Source organism: Oncorhynchus masou, chromosome 13, assembly GCF_036934945.1.
Source record: "Oncorhynchus masou masou isolate Uvic2021 chromosome 13, UVic_Omas_1.1, whole genome shotgun sequence".
NCBI classification, from domain to species: Eukaryota; Metazoa; Chordata; class Actinopteri; order Salmoniformes; family Salmonidae; genus Oncorhynchus; species Oncorhynchus masou.
Genome location: NC_088224.1, coordinates 82,964,956 through 82,981,989, shown reverse-complemented (window position 1 = coordinate 82,981,989; position 17,034 = coordinate 82,964,956). Strand labels below are relative to the sequence as shown.

The following is a 17,034-nucleotide window of genomic DNA, read 5'->3' as shown; positions in this document are numbered from 1 at the left end:
GTGTCTTTATCAAAGAACTCTGTGTCTTTATCAAAGACAACTCTGTGTCTTTATCAAAGACAACTCTGTGTCTTTATCAAAGACAACTCTGTGTCTTTATCAAAGACAACTCTGTGTCTTTATCAAAGACAACTCTGTGTCTTTATCAAAGACAACTCTGTGTCTTTATCAAAGACAACTCTGTGCCTTTATTGTTGGCTTTGCTACAGAAATGTTTGCTGATCGCTGATGTAGAGTATGCACACACACACACACACACACACACACACACACACACACACACACACACACACACACACACACACACACACACACACACACACACACACACACACACACACACACACACACACACACACACAGACCGACCAGGGGCTGTTCTGCCGGCCTTGTTCTGCGTCTCCCTGCTTTAACTCAGTTCACTCCTTTCCCCATCTCCCTCATCAGGACGGACAGTTGTACACTCTCAGCAGCACTACAGTAACACACTCACACATCCACACAGACCACAGAGAACCACAGCCCCACTCTCAACCAGACGACAGAGAAGGAAAGAGATAGAGAGAGAGAATGAGAGACAGAGGGAGAAAGACAGGATTTACGCAGACTGGCGTGTAAACAGACTAATTTGCATAGAAGTACAGAGCACAAGTCAATGAGTCACACACACAAACACACAAATGCACACGTACATGCACGAGGCCTGCCCACAGACACACACAGGTAGACGAAGGCATCCACACAGCCAAGCATCCTGAAACATGGTATCCCCCTATATGCCCACTCAGATCTATGTAAAAATCCTGTGAGACCTTAAGGCCAACCTGTCCTCAGACACCTTCTCCTCAAGCCCAACTCTGCTGGCATCAGGCGCTTTACAGTGTTGATTTCTCCGCTGCTCTGTTGCTCTGTTATTGTGGAGGCTGTTTTACAAGACAAGGCCATGAGTGTGTGAGTCTGCGTGCGCACGTGTGTGTGTTTGTGCGCGCTTGTGTGACAGGGAACAAAGAAGATTGAGACATTTAGTGAACCTTTGATCCGATGCCCCCCTCAACACTGTGATGTTTGTTGCTTGTTGTTCAGAAGAACAAAGAGAGGAGGCTTTGAAAGGCGCTGCTCTCCCTTTCTCTGGGTCATATTTACACAACAGAGAGTGAAGACGGTGACCGTATGACACAACACCAGCAGTAAAAACAGATGCATGATGTAAACTAGGTGCTCTTAAGGTTACACAGTAACACACCGCGTAAATTCAATATGACACTGGTTGGAGAAGACACCAGCAGTAAAGGTTAGATGAAGCGAGGAGGGGGGTGGGGGTTCTGGTTAGGTGAAGCGAGGAGGGGGTGGGGGTTCTGGTTAGGTGAAGCGAGGAGGGGGGTGGGGGTTCTGGTTAGGTGAAGCGAGGAGGGGGGTGGGGGTTCTGGTTAGGTGAAGCGAGGAGGGAGGTGGGGGTTCTGGTTAGGTGCTGTGAGTAGGGGTGTGGAGGTTCTGGTTAGGTGCTGTGAGAAGGGGTGTGGGGGTTCTGGTTAGGTGCTGTCAGAAGGGGTGTGGGGGTTCTGGTTAGGTGCTGTGAGTAGGGGTGTGGAGGTTCTGGTTAGGTGCTCTGAGTAGAGGTGTGGGGGTTCTGATTAGGTGCTGTGAGTAGAGGTGTGGAGGTTCTGGTTAGGTGCTCTGAGTAGAGGTGTGGGGGTTCTGATTAGGTGCTGTGAGTAGAGGTGTGGAGGTTCTGGTTAGGTGCGGTGAGTAGGGGTGTGGGGGTTCTGGTTAGAGGAAAAGGGAAGGGGCAGACAGGGGTTTGGAGTGAAGGAGCTAGAGAGAGAGATGAGGGGGTCCTGATGGCATGTCAGTAAGATGTCTCTTCTGTGTGCAGAAAGGTGTACACACAGAGCTGGAGGTCTGGGCTCTCAGCATCAGTAATAACTGGGCTTGTGTGTGTATTTGTGTGTGCGTGTGTGTGTGTGTGCGTGTGTGTGTGTGTGTGTGTGTGTGAGAGAGAGAGAGAAAGAGGGAAGTTAAAGGAGTAAAAGGAAAAGGAGAGTAAGACATTGGTACCACAGACAAAACCTGTTCCCCCTCAGGAGACAATGAATGTAGTGTAGTCAAAATTGACTACAATGTGTAAATAGGGCAGTTTTGGTCATAAAGTCAGAGTTTGGTAAGTGACTGCATCATGACTTACTTGAGGGTTTGTTTGGATTACAATTATGTCAACAATTTATGCCCCGTTTTGCCTAATAATAGGTGGTGACACTGTGCTTCCTTGGAAAAGACTGGGCGATTTTGCTTTGCATAGCCCCCCCGATGCTCCTTAGGAGGACCAACGGATTGTTTGAAAATGAGCAAACCCTGCACACCCGGGGCACCGGGTCACGCAAAACAAACATCCCCACTGAAACCTCTGCTCCAGACAAGACGTGTGGTTAGAACCTCTCCTTGCTGGAGAAATAGCTACTCTAGTGAAAATGAGCTTCCATAAAGTTCAACAATCTAATGGCTTCGACAGGTTTCTACCGTCAAACCTGAAACTGGTGTGTTGTTGGTAAGTAGCTAAGTTTTGTTTATAGCTAGCTAGCTACATGCTACATGTCATTATCATCCGCTCTGATACGAGTCTATGATCCTGTGATGAAACTAGCTGAATACTTAGCCTCTTCGTAATGTGTGAAGAAGAAATTTTGTATTGCTAACGTTGCACCTGACGACAGGTTTGATCCTTGCTAGCTAACATTTGACCTTATTATAACCCTTTTTTGACAGACTCCTCCTGATGCAAACATAAATACACAAAGACACACTCTCTGACACACTCACTAATGACACACTCACTGTCTGACACACTCACTAATGACACACTCACTAAGGACAAACTCACTAATGACACACTCACTAAGGACACACTCACTAATGAAACACTCACTAAGGACACACTCACTAAGGACACACTCTCTGACACACTCACTAAGGACACACTCACTAAGGACACACTCACTAATGACACACTCACTAATGACACACTCACTAAGGACACACTCACTAATGAAACACTCACTAAGGACACACTCACTAAGGACACACTCTCTGACACACTCACTAAGGACACACTCACTAAGGACACACTCACTAAGGACACACTCACTAAGGACACACTCACTAAGGACACACTCTCTGACACACTCACTAAGGACACACTCACTAAGGACACACTCACTAAGGACACACTCACTAAGGACACACTCACTAAGGACACACTCACTAAGGACACACTCACTAATGACACACTCACTAATGAAACACTCACTAATGACACACTCACTAATGACACACTCACTAAGGACACACTCACTAAGGACACACTCACTAAGGACACACTCACTAAGGACACACTCACTAATGACACACTCACTAATGACACACTCACTAATGACACACTCACTAAGGACACACTCACTAAGGACACACTCACTAAGGACACACTAAGGACACACTCACTAAGGACACACTCACTAAGGACACACTCACTAAGGACACACTCACTAAGGACACACTCACTAAGGACACACTCACTAATGACACACTGACACACTAAGGACACACTCACTAAGGACACACTCACTAATGACACACTCACTAAGGACACACTCACTAAGGACACACTCACTAATGAAACACTCACTAAGGACACACTCACTAAGGACACACTCACTAAGGACACACTCACTAATGACACACTCACTAATGAAACACTCACTAAGGACACACTCACTAAGGACACACTCACTAAGGACACACTCACTAAGGACACACTCACTAAGGACAGACTCACTAAGGACAGACTCACTAATGACACACTCTCTGACACACTCACTAAGGACAGACTCACTAATGACACACTCACTAATGACACACTCACTAAGGACACACTCACTAAGGACACACTCACTAATGACACACTCACTAAGGACACACTCACTAAGGACACACTCACTAAGGACACACTCACTAAGGACACACTCACTAATGACACACTCACTAATGACACACTCACTAAGGACACACTCACTAAGGACACACTCACTAATGACACACTCACTAAGGACACACTCACTAAGGACACACTCACTAATGACACACTCACTAAGGACACACTCACTAAGGACACACTCACTAAGGACACACTCACTAAGGACACACTCACTAAGGACACACTCACTAAGGACACACTCACTAATGACACACTCACTAATGACACACTCACTAATGACACACTCACTAAGGACACACTCACTAAGGACACACTCACTAAGGACACACTCACTAAGGACACACTCACTAATGACACACTCACTAAGGACACACTCACTAAGGACACACTCACTAAGGACACACTCACTAAGGACACACTCACTAAGGACACACTCACTAAGGACACACTCACTAAGGACACACTCACTAAGGACAGACTCACTAATGACACTCACTGACACACTCACTAAGGACACACTCACTAAGACACACTCACTAATGACACACTCACTACACTCACTAAGGACACACTCACTAATGACACACTCACTAAGGACACACTCACTAAGGACACACTCACTAAGGACACACTCACTAATGACACACTCACTAAGGACACACTCACTAAGGACACACTCACTAAGGACACACTCACTAAGGACACACTTAGATTCAGATTGCTGCAGGAACACGATGGTGTCCTTTCCACTGCCTGGGTATATAGTGTTAATGTCACAGTAACACAGTGTGTGTGTGTCAGGGAAAGGCCAACCTGGTCACCTGTTATACAAGCCAGTATTCGATGTCCATTCATATCTGAGGACGTTGGGAGAGGATGTAGAAACTGGCCACTAGGGGCAACACTTATCCTGTTGGTTTTGCTGAGGCGTTGTCGACGGGGATGCCGGATTGCAGGTTGGAATCCAGCGATATAAAGTTGTTTTTGATATTTCTGTTTAAGCCTATCCCAAACATTAACCCTTACCTTAACGATGCTGAGTTAATGCCTAACATTAAGATTTCAGAGTTAATGCCTAATATTAACCCAGCCTCAAAAATTCAGAGTTAATGCCAAAATGTAACCTTAAACACTTAGACATTTGACGTTTGGAACAATTTAGAAATTTGACGTTAGAGAAACATGAATAAACGTCTAATTCTGACGTGAGACTGTGAGAGCTAGTTGGGAAAGGCAGGTGGTTGTGTTATTCCACCTGAGGTGTGTGTGTTTCTGCTAACTCAGTCAGAATTGACCTGCTCTACACGTCACACTGCTTTTTGATTCATCACCGTGGTTACCCAACCACCGCCAACAGAGAGACATGGGTGACGCACAGAGACACATTTCATCTGCAATAACTGTATTTTTCTCTGTGTGTGCGCATGCGTGTGTGCGCGCGCGTGCGTGCGCGTGCGTGTGTGCGCATGCGTGTGTGTGTGTGCGCGCGTGCACGTGCGTGTGTGAAAGGGGCCCAACCAAGCTAAAATGGTCAACCCCAGGCCCAACTAAGGTCCCTTAAAACAATGGACTAATATTGTATTCTCAAAGATAGGAAAGCAGAAAGGGTTATGGAGGGACACTCACATATCTGCCTGAGAGGGGAACCCTGTGAGAGAACGCCAGCCGAGTGGGAGGGAGGAGAGAAAGATGAAAGCGAGGGAGTGAGCGGGAGAGAGGAAGATAGAGAGATGTAGTGATGCTCAAGTTCTGACTGTGGAGAGGAGCTCCTGGTACTGTACAAAAAAGAGCGTGTGCTTGTGTGTGTGTGTGTGTGTGTGTGTGTGTGTGTGTGTGTGTGTGTGTGTGTGTGTGCGCGCATGCAGGGGACAGCCACAGCAGATAAAAGCCACTACAGAGGATCACAGATGATTTGGGGAGATTTTTAGTCTGTGTGTGTGCACATGTCCATGTATTTAGATGAGGTTTTGTGTGGGCTATAACAGTGGAACAGACCTGCAGGGTAATGCTCTTTCAGAAGAGGATATGGAAACATAAACTGGTGTATTTCATAATCATCTGTCCAGATGACCACAGTAAGCCCTGGATGTCTCCCTCTGAAAACCACTGCAACACCAAAGCCATCCAATTCAAATCTCTGTACGGAGCAGAAACAACTACAGGAAAACACACACACAGACCTACTAAATTGTGTACATTTGTGTTGGAATTCTCAATATTAGCTGATCTTGTGCAGATTCATTATACATCAATCATGCAATGATATGGTATATCTAATTTCCTAGGCTCTGTAACGTATGCTCCCTGCATGCTAATCTTTCAACTCAACGTATGGTAAAAAAACAATAGCTTGGAAAGATGATTCGTTCTGCAAAGTAGCAGACCTTAAGGTATCTTTTCAACTTATCGCAATCAAATAGATCTAAATGTCCAACTAATATCACTAGGTGACGTACAGATCACACAGTGCTACTAGAAGACAGACACCTGACCTGAAGACTCCCTGAACACAGCCAGTACTACTAGAAGACAGAAACCTGACCTGAAGACTCCCTGAACACAGCCAGTACTACTAGAAGACAGAAACCTGACCTGAAGACTCCCTGAACACAGCCAGTGCTACTAGAACACAGCCAGCTACTAGAAGACAAACCTGACCTGTAAAGACTCCCTGAACACAGCCAGTGCTACTAGAAGACAGAAACCTGACCAGACTCCTGAAACCCAGACTACTAGAAGACAGAAACCTGACCTGAAGACTCCCTGAACACAGCCAGTGCTACTAGAAGACAGGAAACCTGACCTGAAGACTCCCTGAACACAGCCAGTGCTACTAGAAGAAGACAGAAACCTGACCTGAAAGACTGACCTGAAGAACACAGCCAGTACTACTAGAAGACAGAAACCTGACCTGAAGACTCCCTGAACACAGCCAGTACTACTAGAAGACGAAACCTGACCTGAAGACTCCCTGAACACAGCCAGTACTACTAGAAGACAGAAACCTGACCTGAAGACTCCCTGAACACAGCCAGTGCTAGAAACCTGACCTGAAGACTCCCTGAACACAGCCAGCTACTAGAAGACAACCTGACCTGAAGACTCCCTGAACACAGCCAGTGCTACTAGAAGACAAACCTGACCTGAAGACTCCCTGAACACAGCCAGTGCTACTAGAAGACAGAACCTGACTGAAGACTGAAGACCCTGAACACAAACTACTAGAAGACAGACCTGAAGACTCCCTGAACACAGCCAGTACTACTAGAAGACAGAAACCTGACCTGAAGACTCCCTGAACACAGCCAGTACTACTAGAAGACAGAAACCTGACCTGAAGACTCCCTGAACACAGCCAGTGCTACTAGAAGACAGAAACCTGACCTGTAAAGACTCCTGAACACAGAACACAGCCAGTGCTACTAGAAGACAGAAACCTGACCTGAAGACTCCCTGAACACAGCCAGTTAAAAGCATTCAAATAAGTTCAGCTGGGACAAATGGGTCTCCAGAGGACAACTAACCTACAGAAATAGTCTGGTAGAAAAGGACAGACAAATCCAAGAAGAACTAGGAAACAACACAGACTTTTAAAGCTATAACCCAGAGGAACATAACTAATTTAGGAGAAAAAGACAGGAAGACTGGAATAGAAAAAAATGTAAAGAAATATAGCAGTGTGTGTAGCTTGCTGACAGAGGAGACTGTAGATAGAGGATGGAGAGAGCAGTGTGTGTAGCTTGCTGACAGAGGAGAATGTAGATAGAGGATGGAGAGAGCAGTGTGTGTAACTTGCTGACAGAGGAGACTGCAGATAGAGGATAGAGAGAGCATTGTGTGTAGCTTGCTGACAGAGGAGAATGCAGATAGAGGATACTGTGAGAACAGTGTGTGTAGCTTGCTGACAGAGGAGACTGTAGATAGAGGACAGAGAGAGCATTGTGTTTAGCTTGCTGACAGAGGAGACTGTAGATAGAGGATAGTGAGAGCAGTGTGTGTAACTTGCTGACAGAGGAGACTGTAGATAGAGGATAGAGAGAGCAGTGTGTGTAGCTTGCTGACAGAGGAGACTGTAGATAGAGGATAGTGAGAGCAGTGTGTGTAACTTGCTGACAGAGGAGACTGTAGATAGAGGACGGAGAGAGCAGTGTGTGTAGCTTGCTGACAGAGGAGACTGTAGATAGAGGATAGAGAGAGCATTGTGTGTAGCTTGCTGACAGAGGAGACTGTAGATAGAGGATAGAGAGAGCAGTGTGTGTAGCTTGCTGACAGAGGAGACTGTAGATAGAGGATAGAGAGAGCAGTGTGTGTAGCTTGCTGACAGAGGAGACTGTAGATAGAGGATAGAGAGAGCAGTGTGTGTAGCTTGCTGACAGAGGAGACTGTAGATAGAGGATAGAGAGAGCAGTGTGTGTAGCTTGCTGACAGAGGAGACTGTAGATAGAGGATAGAGAGAGCAGTGTGTGTAGCTTGCTGACAGAGGAGACTGTAGATAGAGGATAGAGAGAGCAGTGTGTGTAGCTTGCTGACAGAGGAGACTGTAGATAGAGGACGGAGAGAGCATTGTGTGTAGCTTGCTGACAGAGGAGACTGTAGATAGAGGATAGTGAGAGCAGTGTGTGTAGCTTGCTGACAGAGGATAATGCAGATAGAGGATAGAGAGAGCAGTGTGTGTAGCTTGCTGACAGAGGAGACTGTAGATAGAGGATAGAGAGAGCAGTGTGTGTAGCTTGCTGACAGAGGAGACTGTAGATAGAGGATAGAGAGAGCAGTGTGTGTAGCTTGCTGACAGAGGAGACTGTAGATAGAGGATAGTGAGAGCAGTGTGTGTAACTTGCTGACAGAGGAGACTGTAGATAGAGGATAGAGAGAGCAGTGTGTGTAGCTTGCTGACAGAGCAGAATGCAGATAGAGGATGTTATACAACGGGACCATTTAGCCTCTTTTTCTGATGCGCCCACACACACACGTAGACACAGACAGTACATAAATACCTTCTCCTTGGTGCCTGACTGGGAGCAGTCTGGCCGGGTGCGGATGGTGAAGGGGGAGGCCAGGCGCAGCAGTATGGCCTGGAAGGTGGGCTGGATCCTGGGGGAGATGATCTCAAAACAGTCCCTGAAGGAGAGGGTCCGGTGAGGCTCGATCCGAGCCTGCCTCCTCAGACCTTCCCCTAGCTGAAGCAGCTCCATGCTGGGGCCCAGCACCAGGTGGAAGGGGAAGGCCCTGCAGAATGTTGCTGGACCGATGCGCAGATCAGTGGGGGAGAGGGAGAGGGGCGGGAGGGTCTGCTTGGGGGTCTCTGTTGGAAGAGTGACAGAGGAGGGAGGGATGGAGGAAGGGGAGGGTGAGGTTTCTCTGATGAGGAAGGAGAGGCAGACGGGGGCAGACGGAGAAGGAGAGGGGGTCGGTGTAGGGGTGGAGTCTCCTCCTGAGTGTTCTGCGTCCTCATTGGGCGACAAGGGCGCTAGGGGAGGGGCTTCCTTCACCACAACTTGGGAGTGGAAGATTCGGCGTGCGACGGCTCGGATCAGACCAGGCATAGCCAATCCCACGACAGGGGCGGGGTTAAAGCAGTGGAGGAGGAGAAGCTTTCCTTCCACTCTCTCCCTTCCTCTTCCTCTCTCCTCCTCGTGAGGGTCTTTGCATTGAAAGGAGGGGCTCTCTGAGGAGGCACGGCGTCCGGTCGAGGTTCTGATGTGTTCTAAGATGGCGTCAAAGCCGTTAAAGAAGTCCTGCAGGTTCCCTCCCACCGCTCTCAGAACTCGCTCGTTCTCCTCGAAACACAGACCGAAGAACTCCTCCCCGAAACGCTCCCTCAGCTCACAGAACTGCACACCTAGAACACAGCACCAGCAGAACATCAGGATAACACAATCACAACCTCAGGACAAAACAACCACAACCTCAGGACAACACAAACACAACCTTAGGACAACACAACAACAACCTCAGGACAACACAACAACAACCTCAGGACAACACAACAACATCAAAGAAAACGAACACAGCTGGAGTGCCATGGCTGGGCCATAGGGAGTTATTTACTGTGAAGGACAAGCAGAGCAGAACGCTGATCTAGAGTCAGCTTTAGAGTGCACACGCACACACACACACACACACACACACACACACACACACACACACACACACACACACACACACACACTTGCTGTTTTTCTGACTGATCAGTCAACCCTGATGCATAACAAACAGAGAGAACACAACAGGCTGGACAACACACAAAAAACAACAAACCACACACAGGTGGGTTAGGTAATGAGGGTATGGTGAGGAGCATGCTGACATTTACAGGCATGTCACGGCTGAGACAGCGATGGAGAGAGGGAGGTTGAGGGAGGGAGGGAGGGAGGTAGATAGAGGGAGAAGGAGGGAGGTAGATAGAGGGAGAAGGAGGGAGGTAGAGAGAGATGGAGGGAGGTAGAGAAAGATGGAGGGAGGTAGAGAAAGATGGAGGGATGTAGAGAGATGGAGGGAGGTAGAGAGAGATGGAGGGAGGGAGGTAGATGGAGGGAGGTAGAGAGAGAGAGATTGTGGGAGTGAGGTCGATGGAAATGGAGGGGGGAGGGAGGTAGAGAGGAAGAGAGATGGAGGGAGGTAGATGGAGGGAGGTAGAGAGATGAGGGAGGTAGATGGAGATGATGGAAGGAGGTAGATGGAGGGAGGGAGGTAGAGAGATGGAGGGAGGTAGATGGAGGGAGGGAGGGAGGGAGGTAGAGAGATGGAGGGAGGGAGGTAGATGGAGGGATGTAGATGGAGGGAGGAAGTAGAGAGATGGAGGGAGGGAGGTAGATGGATATGATGGAGGGAGGTAGAGAGATGGAGGGAGGTAGATGGAGATGGAGGAAGGTAGAGAGATGGAGGGAGAACACTGAGGAACAGGTTGTGCTTTAACCTAATAACCATCAGTACTTCAGCACAAGACAGAAGGATGGAGGGGGGAGGAGAGAAAGGGATTAGGGAAGAGGAGGGAGGGAGGAGAGCTAGGAAAGGGAGAGGAAGGATGAGAGAGAGGGATTAGGGAAGAGGAGGGAGTTAGGAGAGCCAGGAAAGGGAGAGGAAGGGAGAAGAGAGAGGGATTAGGGAAGAGGGAGGTAGGAGAGCCAGGAAAGGGAGAGGAAGGAGGAGAGAGAGGGATTAGGGAAGAGGAGGGAGGTAGGAGAGCCAGGAAAGGGAGAGGAAGGGGGAGAGAGAGGGATTAGAGAAGAGGAGGGAGGTAGGAGAGCCAGGAAAGGGAGAGGAAAGAGGAGAGAGAGGGATTAGGGAAGAGGAGGGAGGTAGAAGAGCCGGGAAAGGGAGAGGAAGGAAGAGAGAAAGAGAAAAGCAGAAAGAGGTCAAGAAGAAGTGTGTTTGCCAGAGCTCCACCGAGATGTGTCTCCTCATTAGAAGGTAGCTGTAGGGTGTGAGGGGTTCATGTGCATGCGTGTGGAGGTGTTGCTTTTAGTTGCAAAGTGCAGCTGAATAATTATTCTAGTGTAAACATTATAAATCACACACAGCTTCATTTTTGTGAGGGCTTGTCAGGACGTTTTGGGGAGTCAAAATGACACACACAAGTTTGGACATAAATCAAACCCTGATACATTAAAAAGCACACACTATCCCTTACAAAGCATAGTTAGCAGACAGCACTAATCAAACCCTGATACATCAAAAAGCACACACTATCCCTTACTAAGCATAGTTAGCAGACAGCACTAATCAAACCCTGATACATCAGAAAGCACACACTATCCCGTACTAAGCATAGTTAGCAGACAGCATTAATCAAACATAGTTAGCAGACAGCACTAATCAAACTCTGATACATTAAACAGCACACACTATCCCTTACTAAGCATAGTTAGCAGACAGCACTAATGTGCACACAGAGACTAAGCAGAGAGCATAGAAGTCATTAAAAGCACACACACACAAAGTAAACAGGCAGTACCAATAACATTCTGCCGACACACAACTCCACACCGACGGGCTACACATGTACAACACACACCCACTCAGTCACATGGTAGAGTGATACTGACCCTGTAGAGTAGCCATGTACTGTAGTATTCCTGAGATGTCCGCCTCTTCTCCAGAACCACAGTGATCCACAAAGGGACACTTATCCAAAGTAACACTTTTCTTTTCCTCCTTCCCATCCTCTTTGCACCTTTGACACACACACACACACACACGGAATGGGGACAGAGAGATTATATAATTAAGCAATAAGGCACCTCAGGGGTTTGTGGTATATGGCCAATATACCACGGCTAAGGGCTGTTCTTAAGCACGACGCAACACGGAGTGCCTGGATGCAGCCCTTAGCCGTGGTATATTGGCCATATACCACAAACCCCTGAGGTGCCTTATTACTATTAAAAACTGATTACCAACGTAACTAGAGCAGTAAAAATACATGTTTTGTCACATCCGTGGTATATGGTCAAATATACCACAGCTGTCAGCCAATCAGCATTCAGGGCTCAAACCCCCCAGTTTATAACAGGCTAGAGAGTGCCTCATTGCTGGTCTGTTTATAAACCAATGGGGCACTACCGTAATACGTACCGTGGCATTACTGTAATATTGACCTGCTATGTCTAATGAGCACATTTACCACCCTAATAGACAAGAGATTCACACACACACACACACACACACACACACACACACACACACACACACACACACACACACACACACACACAGTAATAATTAACTATACTGAACAAAATGTAAACACGACATGCAACAATTTCTATGATTTTACTGAGTTACAGTTCATATAAGGTAATCAGTCAATTGAAATAAATTCATTATGCCCTAATCTATGGATTTCACGACTGGACAGGGATGCAGCCACTGGGGAACGAGGTGTTCCCTCAGTTTCATCAGCTGTCCAGGAGGCTGGTCTCAGACGATCCCGCAGGTGAAGAAGCCGGAAGTGGAGGTCCTGGGTTGGCGTGGTTACATGTGGTCTGCGGTTGTGAGGCCAATTGGACGTACTAACAAATTCTCTAAAATAACGTTGGAGTCGGCTTATGGTAGAGAAATTAACATTCAATTATCTGGCAACAGCTCTGGTGGACATTCCTGCAGTCAGCATGCCAATTGCACTCTCCCTCAAAACTTGAGACATCTGTGGCATTGTGTTGTTTAGAGTGGCCTTTTATTGTCCCCTGCACCTGTCAGGTGGATGGATTATCTTGGCAAAGGAGAAATGCTCACTAACAGGAAAGTAAACACATTTGTGCACAAATTTGAAAATAAATCATATTTTTGTGTGTATGAAAAACTTCTGGGTTCTTTTATTTCAGCTCATGAAACATGGGACCAACACCTTACGTGTTGTGTTTATATTGTTGTTCAGTGCGGTTCAAAACAAGGACACAGAGCAACACAATATACAAACACGCGTGTTATGTGACAGATGAAGTTACATGGTTCTCATTTATAACACTTATGAGCTAAAACAGTACAGTAGCCTTGCTCTTATGTGACCTCACTATGTTACGATAAATCATTACTCAACAGTGTGCTTATTCACTCTTCCCATAGGCCTATAGCTACCTCTACTACACCATTCTCAAGGACGCAGACACACGCACACACACACGCATACAAACACGCAGCACAGCAGTCCTTACCTGATCTCTTTCTGTCTGTAGAACTCTAAGGTTCTCTGTAAAGACTGTTGAACCATCTGTGTCTGAAAGAAGAGAAAACAAATTTTAAAAAGTCACTGGGCCAGTAACCAAGGGGTTGCTGGTTCGAATCCCGAGGTAACAAGGTGAAAAGTCTGCCAATGTTCCCTTGAGCAAGGCACCCTAATTGCTCCAGGGTCACCATTGATAATGGCAGACCGTGGCCATGGCCCCACTCTCTCCGATATGCAAAAAAAAAACACATTTTCAATTCACACATGCACATTAATACACACATGTACATGTGTGGAATAGGACAAAAATAAGCACACTGCTGTCCTGGTCAGGTCAAGTGGTCGCTAAAAACTCAGGGCCCTAAATATAAAAACAGATCATTTCAGCAGACCGCATTTAATACTTTATTAACATTCCAGCAATGTATTACTGGCACACAAAAACACTATCCTCTCCTATGAACCATGACAAAAACACTATCCTCTCCTATGAACCACAACAAAAACACTATCCTCTCCTATGAACCATGACAAAAACCCTATCCTCTCCTATGAACCACAACAAAAACACTATCCTCTCCTATGAACCACGACAAAAACACTATCCTCTCCTATGAACCACAACAAAAGCAAGATCCTCTCCTATGAAACACAACAAAAACACTATCCTCTGGTATGAACCACGACTAAAACACTATCCTCTCCTATCAACCACGACAAAAACACTATCATCTCCTATCAACCACGACAAAAACACTATCATCTCCTATCAACCACAACAAAAACACTATCCTCTCCTATCAACAACGACAAAAACACTATCCTCTCCTATCAACAACGACAAAAACACTATCCTTGACAAAAACACTATCCTCTCTATCAACAACGACAAAAACACTATCCTTTCCTATGACAAAAACACTATCCTTTTCAACGACAAAAACACTATCCTATCAACAATGACAAAAACACTATCCTTTTCTCGACAATTTCCTATCGACAATGACAAAAACACTATCCTCTTATCAACCATGACAAAAACACTATCCTTTCCTCGACTAAAACACAATGACAAAAACACTATCCTCCTTTCTATCCGACAACCACGACAAAAACTATCCTCTCCTATCAACCACGACAAAAACACTATCCTCCTATCGTCAATGACAAAAACACTATCCTTTTCTATGACAAGACAAAAAACACTATCATCTCTATCAACAACGCCAAAAACACTATTTTCTCCTATCACATGACAAAAACACTATCCTCTCCTATCAACCACGACAAAAACACTATCCTCTCCTATCAACAACGACAAAAACACTATCCTCTCCTATCAAAAACACTATCCTTTTCTATGACAAAAACACTACTATACAAAAACACTATCCTTTCCTATCGACAATGACAAAAACACTATCCTTTTCTATCGACAATGACAAAAACACTATCCTTTCCTATCAACAATGACAAAAACACTATCCTTTTCTATGACAAAAACACTATCATCTCCTATCAAAAACCACTATGACAAAACACTACTATGACAAAAACCTCTCCTATATGACAAAACACTATCCTTTCCGACAAAAACACTATCCTCTCCTATCAACAACGACAAAAACACTATCCTCTCCTATCAACAACGACATCGACAATGACAAAAACACTATCCTCTCCTATCAACCATGACAAAAACACTATCCTCTGACAAAAACCTATCAATCGACAATGACAAAAACACTATCCTTTCCTATCAACAATGACAAAAACACTATCCTCTCCTATATCAAACACGATAAAAACACTATCCTCTCCTATCAACCACGACAAAAACACTATCCTCTCCTATATGACAAAAACACTATCCTTTCCTATCAACGACAAAACACTATCCTTTTCTATGACAAAAACACTATCCTTTCTATGACAAAAACACTACCATGACAAAAAACACTACCCTCTCCTATCAACCATGACAAAAACACTATCCTCTCCTATCAACAACTCTCCTATCAACTACGAAAAACACTATTTTCTCCTATCAACAACGACAAAAACACTATCCTCCTTTCCTATGAACCACGACAAAAACACTATCCTCTCCTATGAACCACGACAAAAACACTATTCTCTCCTATTTTTCTATCTACAATGACAAAAACACTATCCTCTCCTATCAACAACGACAAAAACACTATCCTTTTCTATGACAAAAACACTATCCTCTCCTATCAACCACGACAAAAACACTATCCTTTCCTATCGACAATGACAAAAACACTATCCTATTCCTTTTTCTATCGACAAAAACACTAATGACAAAAACACTATCCTTTCCTATCGACAATGACAAAAACACTATCCTTTCCTGTTGACAAAAACACTATCCTCTCCTATCAACCACGACAAAAACACTATCCTTTCCTATCGACAATGACAAAAACACTATCCTTTTTTCTATGACAATGAAAAACTACTATCAACAATGACAAAAACACTATCCTTTTCTATGACAAAAACACTATCCCTTCCTATCGACAATGACAAAAACACTATCCTTTTCTAACGACAATGACAAAAACACTATCCTTTTCTAACGACAATGACAAAAACACTATCCTTTTCTATCGACAATGACAAAAACACTATCCTCTCCTATCAACAACAACAAAAACACTACCCTTTCCTATCAACCATGACAAAAACACTATCCTCTCCTATCAACAACGCCAAAAACACTATTCTCTCCTATCAACAACGACAAAAACACTATCCTCTCCTATCAACCATGACAAAAACACTATCCTCTCCTATCAACACGACAAAAACACTATCCTCTCCTATCAACAACGCCAAAAACACTATTCTCTCCTATCAACAAAGACAAAAACACTATCCTTTTCTATGACAAAAACACTATCATTTTCTATCGACAATGACAAAAACACTATCCCTTCCCATCGACAATGACAAAAACACTATCCCTTCCCATCGACAATGACAAAAACACTATCCCTTCCCATCGACAATGACAAAAACACTATCCCTTCCCATCGACAATGACAAAAACACTATCCCTTCCCATCGACAATGACAAAAACACTATCCTTTCCCATTGACGACAAAGACACCTTTGTTTCCTATCAACATCGACAAAAACACTATCCTTTCCTATCAACAACGACAAAAACACGATCCTCTGACTGAGAGGCTCTGACAGGCGGAGTGTGTGTGTGTGCATGCGTGTGTGAGAGAGAGTGTGAGATAGAGAGACAGAGGAGAGAGCAACAGAGAGAGAAAGAGAGACAGAAACAGAGACAGAGAGAGATAGAGACAGAGAGCGAGAGTAGAAAGAGAGAGACAGAGAGAGCGCGAGAGA

At 45.4% G+C, this 17,034-nt stretch overlaps 1 protein-coding gene across 1 annotated transcript in view; it reads right to left on the bottom strand.

Annotated features, from left to right (window-relative positions):
* LOC135551559 (guanylate cyclase soluble subunit alpha-2-like) overlaps positions 1 to 17,034 on the bottom strand; it is an 80,734-nt gene that overhangs the window by 59,975 nt on the left and 3,725 nt on the right. The window contains exons 2-4 of the mRNA XM_064982767.1: positions 13,639 to 13,700; positions 12,031 to 12,158; positions 8,980 to 9,824 (exon numbers count right to left, since the gene is read on the bottom strand). Coding sequence (XP_064838839.1) covers positions 8,980 to 9,824; positions 12,031 to 12,158; positions 13,639 to 13,700 — 1,035 coding nt within the window. The remainder of the gene's footprint in view (positions 1 to 8,979; positions 9,825 to 12,030; positions 12,159 to 13,638; positions 13,701 to 17,034) is intronic.